Below are 7919 nucleotides of genomic sequence, written 5' to 3' on the forward strand. Positions count from 1 at the left end.
AGAATAATTGTGTTGTAGTTGATCTTGGACATCATAAAATTAAATTATTTGCCTGATCAACATGGGACTCAAGCAGATTCTGTTGAACTGTAGTTGACTTACATTTATCTTATAGTTAGCTTTACCATTTTTTCTACATTCCCCATGAAAATTAGTAAATGTATGTAGTCTAATGCGATTTTTTCCCCCAAATTACTCCTGCAATTTATGTAGTGTAGTTCAAGATGCATTATATTTAATTACAAATTTATATCTGTATTAGGCCAGATCTACACTAGAAACATTTGCAGGCAGAGCAGTGTCAGCTGAGGTGTGATTTATCTGGAAAATTTCTATGCTGGCAAAAGCTCTAGTCTAAAAGTGCTTTTGCTGGTATAGCTTCTTTTGCTTGCCTAAATGGAATAAGCTATACTGGCAGAAGCTGCTGGTGTAGCTATACTGGCAAAACTTTTAATAATAGAGTAGGCCTTAGACTTATAAAGCACATGATCCAATAATTGTTCATTGCTGGCTACTGAGTGTGTTGCTTTATAAAACAATTCTCAGGAGTCAGAACAGCCTGAAAGTACTTATAGTAAATAAATAACACTGAGATTGTGAGATAAACGAATGTAGATTTTTTTGTAAGCTAAATTTTAGTTGATGATTGCAATTAGTGTCGTCATTCAACAAAACTTTCACTAACAAAATAATTTTCATGTTGTTAATTCCAAATTAAGGCTGACATAGCTATATTAAAAGTTTGAGTTGCTTATGAATTTGAGAATCAAGAACCTTGAACATAATTCCTTCACTTTAGTTAATTATGGAGCATAAAACTATCCATAATAATAGGATTAATGTAACAAATCTCATATTTGAGCTTTTTTAGATAGTGTTAGAGAGAATGTGACGGTTATACTGTACACACTTGGTCACACAAGGAAATTATAAAAGAAGGAATGTTTTTTCATAAGTTTTTAAAAGATGAGGAAGTTGCATGGAGAAAATTATTATTATTCTCATTTGGTCATATTCTAAACAATGATAACTTGCTATTTAAAATACATTTTCTTTTTCTTTTTTTTTTTTAAAGGCTGGTGATCATCACTTCATGTGCAGAGAAATGAGTGCCTTAATTTAGGCTTTTTTTAAAGTAAAATATGTACTAATAACACTAATTTTCCATTCATTGTGATACTTAAATATTAATAACATCACCCTTTTTATAAATTGTGAATAAACAATGACCCCATAGCACTTAAAACGTTTTCTGTGCTGTGTTATCACTTGTTTAGAATATACCGTATTTGCCCCAGTTCTTCAAATGGTAAAGTGTAATTTTTATAATTTATTAAATGTGGTGTACAGTAGTGCTTTGATTCAGATAGTTGCATGAAATGTATTCAAGTTGCATCAGCAAATAAGAGTAACATTTTTATATTATTTACAAGAACTAAGGAGGTATTTGTCTTTGTGCACTTAGCAAATGGGATTTTTAAAAGAATGTTGCCTAGAAAACAAATAATCATTATTACTACGTGTACACTGTATACATTATAACTAAACTGCATTGAGGCTTCTGTTTAAGTCCCAAAGCTTGTATTCTTGCCACAATGGAACAATGAGAAATGGGAGATGGTAAGGATCTTAAAAGCAAACTGAAATGCTACTACTGAACACCTTGTTTTCTTTACAGATTAAAGCAAATGGAGTCTATGGCATTAAACTTGAAACACAGTTAAACAATGACCCTTTTGAAGATCTGTCATTTAATCTGCTTGCTGCATCAAAGGTTCAGACATCTGTTCGAATATCACCTGTTCCAACTTTAAACCAAAAGGAGTTGACTTGGTTGCCTTCTGCAACACAAAGCAATGTTAACAGTTTGGATACTGTAAACTGCATGCCAGCTATGCCTCCTAATCCAGCCTATAGCAAATCCCAGGAACATGTACGCAGTTCTCCAAATTCATTGGTTACCAGACTGAACAGCACAAATCCTTTCACTGAAAGAACAGTTAATGCTGGAAACCCGTTTAGAACTGAAATGCAAGAACCTGAAGTAACTTCACAGCTTTTAATAGAAGGACCTGCTGCTTGTAACCCTTTCCCCTCTTTAAATCGTCCAAATCCTAGTAAAGGCAAGCCTATGTTCTCTATCAGTGCTTTTGAAGATAATTTTTATTTGCAAAGTAAATCTTCTATCGTGAAAAATACAAAACCGAAAGGATGGGTAACATTTGAGGAAGAGGAGGATTCCAGTGTAAAACTGAAGACGTCCTCTGAATGTGTTACAGAATTCAAGAGAGTCCGTTCCAGGAAACCTACTGGTTTTCCAGATTTAGTGGGCACTGAACCAGATATATTTCCTGGCTCAGACTTTACCTTTGAAAATGACTGGAATTCTGCTGATTCCTTCTATATGCTGCCAGCAAGAAGACCACCTGCACCTCCTGTACCATCAAGAATAACCCAGACTATATCCCCTACAGATCCTTTTGCCTTGTTAGCACCTAAAGTGTCACCAACACAAGATTTTACAGAAAGATAGACATTCTAAAATAAAAGAGATTTTAAGTTTGTTGCTAGGTGTATCCAAAAGAATAATTGGGCATTGAGGTTATTCTATGTGCAATAATTTATTGTCAAATGCACTGAACCTTAACTCTATTCATAGCAACCACTGTTTGTGTACAAATTTTGAATATGTATATATGGTAGTGCACAAATGAATTGTCCACAATTAGATAAATTTAGATGTAGTAATATTGAAAGGATTAGTCGTTAATCCTCATAGAATGTACAACACTCTTGGAAATTTAGTTTTTGTTTATGAAGCACTTTCATTTCTGTTCTTCTCAGAGGAATTTTAAAATGCTCAAGAGACTTCCAGCTGTTAGACCCCTCCAGTCCCTTTTTACTGTTTGGTAACTGATATTTATAAATATTTACCAAAGAGCAGCAAAGTTTAATCAAAATATTGAATGTGGACAGGTACTATTTAGAAAGTAATTTATAACAGAGGTTATGTAGATTAGTAAGACTTAATTATATTTAAATTTGAGGCACAAACTAAAATAGTTACTTTCAAAATACAAATAAGACCTCATATACTAATATAGTAAATATTAAATTTATTGAGTTTTTTGTCTACTAATTTCCTCCATTTGTTGATGTAAACTTAGAATAGCTATTTAATATTCAGTTTTATTCATTTATTCATCATTCTCTTAAAGGCTTTTTTTCCCCAGAAATTGGAAACTACTAATATTACAGAAGTCTTTCTCTTCACCCTTTAAAAAATAAATCCCATTTTTCATCTTTTGCTTTGATGTTTAAAACCAGGCTCCCGCTGTAAAGATGTGGGTGAGGAAATAAGCAATTATGCAGTGACTTCAGGAGTGTGTTTTGGGCACCATTTTGCCCAGTTTCATCCCTCTCTACTAACTGCTATAGTTTCAAAACCTTGCCTTCAGCAGAGAAAGCAGGAGAGCAGCAGCCCTCTGAGCTGAACGGTACTGTTCTATCAGCCTTCTGTTTGTGATAAATCAGCATTCTTCCCTCCCCCAGAGGTTGTAAACACCATATTTGTGCTGCTTTGAAGTCAGTGGAGGCTACATCTTTTCACATAGGATACTGTAAACATGCAACTGGTCCTGTTTCTATAGTTTTCTGAAGTTCACGATATTTGCATAAAATGTGGTATTTTGGTATCTTGAAGGAATTTAAAATAACAAGTGTTGCTAAAGAAATCTTTATGTATGCTAAAGAAATGGTAATGTTCCTTACCATTCACCGTATCTTTTATAACATGACTTTCATATAAAAAGTTGTGTACATTCATCAAAAATGGAATGCATCAAAATTTTGTTATGAGATGTACTGGGGGTGAGCCACCATACACACCTGCACTTATTGGCTTAGCAAACAATTTATGCTATTTTTGCAACATTTGTAAGTGAATCATAGTTACTAGCATTACATTTATAGCTGCAAAAGAATATGACAATACTACTTCTAAATTCTCCAATACTATCAAAATATTCCATTCAGAAATAATCCACTCTTCCTTTAACAGTATAATTAGGAGATGCTGTTGGATAGAAGTTACAGTAGTGAGTTTTATATTGTGCTTTTTTTCTGTTCAGGTCATTAAAAAGTTCCTGTAAATTTTAAACACAGTACCTGTGATAAACTTTGTGCTTCAATATGTGAATTAACTAGTTTAAACTGTGGCTATTAATATCTATGTGATTGGTGGGTTTGGTGTACAGTCTTACATTAGCAAAACAATTTTGTTTTGGAAACTTTGCTTGTGCAAATTGCAGCTTTGTGATAAATATGTTCCTTGATGAATATTTAATTACAGTGCTTACAAACTGCTGTCTAAAATGTACTTAATATGCAGCACCTCAACACTTACATGGGATTAAGGAGTTTGACAAAATACTGCACAAAAAGATGCTAAAGTATATAATACAAATAGCTAACCACTCTAATGTGTATTACTGGAAATAATTACTACCAAAAGTACTAAAATACTGAAGTAAAATTAGAAATGCTAAACGTATTTTCATGAATTGTGTTCCCCATAGTAAATTGCTCTGTTAATGTGTAACAATTTTATTGCTTGTGGCACACAACATTTATGATGGTATACTTTATAAAACTGCAGTATTAAAACTCGGTGGCATACAACATTCCATACCTATCCTGTGAAATGCAGTAATGTATTACTGAAGTAAATATACCTGTCTTTAAGAAATTTATCTTTATTCTCTTTTATTTTTGGTACTTACATGGCCCCTATTACCATGGTATGTGAGTGCCTCATGATCTATAATGCATTTATTCTCTCAGTACCCCTGTGAGGTAGGAAAGTACTGTTATCTCCATTTCACAATGGGAGAACAGAGGCACAGAGAATAAGTGACTCAACCAAGGTCACAGGCAAAGCAGACAGTTGGATCTCAGGCCAGGGGTGAAAATTCCACACCCCTCGGTGGCATACTTATCTCGACCTAACCCTCTGGGTGGACAGCAGTATGTTGACAAAGGAGCTTCTATCAGCATAACTACCATCTCTTAGGAAGGTGGATTAACTACCCCAGTGGGAGAAGCTCTCCCGTTGGCATAATAGCATCTTCACTAAAGCACTATTGTGGCACAGCTGTCGTGCAGTAGCGTTGTACATGAAGACCAGTCTCCAAAGTCCGAGGTTAAAACCCTAACCACAGGATTGCCCTTCCTCTTCTAAATTAAAGGGTAATGTCGACCGCAAATAGAGACCCACACAGGGATCCCTCCTGCTGCTGCTTTTTAGCTGGGCCAGAGGACAAGCAGCTTCCATTGCTGCTATTGCGTCTACTTCTGAAGGAGGAACAGCCACTGCCCTCACTAAACGGCCCCTTCACCATCAAATCATTCTTCCATTCTCTTACATTTCCAATTCACCTTGAATTGATAACTTTAAAATCTACTTTTCTGAATTAGTAGTGTCCTTTTAAAACATATGGTCATTTTCTGATAATCTTAGTCACAAGACTTTTTACCCATGGATAATTAATTTTCACAGTAACGTGGTGAATTGCTTTACATTATGTATATTAACAGATCTGGAAGTATAAAGTAAGTGCCCAAATTTGCAATGATCTTGGATCAGATAGGCACCCCCTCTCAGCTTTTGTAAATTATCTTAGAGGTGCAGCTATTTTAGTTTGGAGTGTAGATATTTTTCCCACCAGGATCTTGTCTATTCACAGTTAATGGGCATTGATCCCTTTCATAGCCAGACTGAGACTGGCCGCTGTGCAATCACTTTGGATGGCTGCAGCCACCACTGGTGTGTTGAGGGCACTAGGAGATGTGCTATTTCTTTACGGTTATATTCCTTTCTGTATATGTTCTGAGGTAACTCCCCACCCCTGCCCACTGTAGGCAGGGTAACTCTCGCCGTACAATACATGCCTGGAAAAAGAGAAACCCCTGAAATTACCCTCTTGACTGTTCCCAGTACCATGCTGTCTGGGCTTCCTTCTGCCATTTTAAAAAGTATTGACATCTTTTATTAAAAATCAAGAAAAAATATTGCAGAAGGCTTTATATTCACACTTGTCTTATTGCTGGCCTGCTGCAGTGGCACCTTTACTAGTAAAAGTGCTACTGTAGCCGGGACTCCAGTGTTTCTTCACCACATCATCACATGCGGCACAGAGAAATAAAAATGTCTGGCCTGGCCTACACCACTCATTCCACTATTGGTAGCGCTGCTATTAAACTAGCAGCAGCCAAAGAGCTGTCAATTCCCAGGACAGGATGTGCAGCTAAAGGCTCTGTCGTTTCCACTGCTGCTTCAACCCTTGCTGTGGTCCCAGCACCCTGGGCCTTTAAGCTAAACACCAGCTACCACAAAACCCCTGATAAAATCCTGAGAGTTGGTAACACAGCCAAGGTTAGCAACAGAGGCAACTTCTAGACAATGTGTGTGTCCTAGCCTGGGCCGCTGGGACCCCTGTCCTGTTGGGGCAGTTTGTGGCTAGGGTGCTTGGGGCCTCATCCCCCTCAAAGTGTGCAAGAACATATATAATCTACATACACAGTAAATACCAATTGTGAACAGAGCAGCTCCATATGGATTTCCTGTGCTGCTTGTGGTTGGTATTTAGTAGTAGGGCAGTGCTTCCATCTCTACTGCCTCTGTAACACCTGCCCAAGCTGTGGCTTGAGCAGTAGCCATGATCACAGTGCCCCCTAACTGCACTGACAATCATCATGACTATGGCCACCTCTTAGGTAGATCTCTACAGGGCAGTGGTGCTGAACCAGGGGTATGTGTACTCCTGGAGGTTCGCAGAGGTCTGCTGGGGGTACACCAACTGATTTAGTATTTGCCTAGTTTTACAACAGGCTACACGCAGTGGTTCTCAAATGTTTGTACTGGTGGCCCCTTTCACACAGCAAGCCTCTGAGTGAGACTCCCTTTCTAAATTAAAACGCTTTTTTATATTTAACACTATTATAAATGCTGGAGGTGAATTTAGGTTTGGGGGCTGAGGCTGACTGCTCATGACCCCCCTTCCCCATGTAATAACCTCCTGACCACCAGTTTGCGAACGGGGGGGGGCTACAGGAATAGACTCAAGGGGGAGAAAAACTTAATGGTTGCTCTTGCTTCACTGCCTCCCCTAACGACAAGGCTCACACCTGAAAAACAGGCTCAAGGATCACACTGAAATGGAAGTACAATATTTATATTCCAATTGATCCTTTTTCATTTTTGCCATACAATTATAAACTATAAGCAACTTGCCCGTAACAGCGGGCTCTGACACTTTCGCACGTTTATGTCTGATTTTATAAGCAAAAAGTAGTTTTTAAGTGAGGTGAAACTTGGGGGTGCTCAAGGCGGGTCGGACTCTGAAAGGGGCACAGGCGTCTGGGAAGGCTGAGAGCCCCTTCCCCAGGGGCTGCGGCGGGCAGGCGCTGGGCAGCTCAACGCTGCAAGAGCGGCGGGGGGCCGCTAGGTCTGGGGGCCCGCCAGAGCTCCGGGGGAATCTTTCGGGCAGCGTCCCCGGGGCGCGGCGGCGGAGTCTGGGGGGGTGGCCGGGGTCTGGGATAAGGGACAGCCCGCGGGAGCGAGGGGCAGCTGGGCGCGGGGCAGAGGACACAGGCGCCTGGGCTGGGGGAGCTGCTCGGCCCGGCCCGTGGCTGCTGCAGCGGGAGGTCGCTGGGCCCGGGGCCTGGCGTTTATCTGGGCCGGAGCCACCCCGGGCCTGGCACGGGCCGCCCCTGTCCTAGGCCGAGCCGCCTCTGCGCCCCGGCGGGCGGGGCTGGTTCCTGCTGCAGCCCCGGGGCTGCTGCCGACTGATGCCGCCGGGGCTGGCCCTTTAAGAACCGGCTCTGCTCGGCCTCGCGCCCCGGCCCCGCCTCCAGTCGGT

General features: G+C 40.0%; 1 protein-coding gene across 9 annotated transcripts in view; it reads left to right on the top strand.

Moving 5' to 3' along the window:
- SYNJ1 (synaptojanin 1) overlaps positions 1-4747 on the top strand; it is a 107505-nt gene extending 102758 nt beyond the window's left edge. For 6 of the 9 annotated variants that reach the window (XM_073362090.1, XM_073362107.1, XM_073362119.1 and 3 more), the window contains one exon: positions 1679-4747. In XM_073362090.1, coding sequence (XP_073218191.1) covers positions 1679-2533 — 855 coding nt within the window. In that variant the 3' untranslated portion in view covers positions 2534-4747. The remainder of the gene's footprint in view (positions 1-1678) is intronic. The other 3 variants (XM_073362156.1, XM_073362164.1, XM_073362173.1) reach the window with 1 other exon arrangement.
- The last annotated feature ends 3172 nt before the right edge of the window (positions 4748-7919 follow it).

The sequence above is a fragment of the Lepidochelys kempii genome, chromosome 1 (assembly GCF_965140265.1).
Source record: "Lepidochelys kempii isolate rLepKem1 chromosome 1, rLepKem1.hap2, whole genome shotgun sequence".
NCBI lineage: Eukaryota > Metazoa > Chordata > Testudines > Cheloniidae > Lepidochelys > Lepidochelys kempii.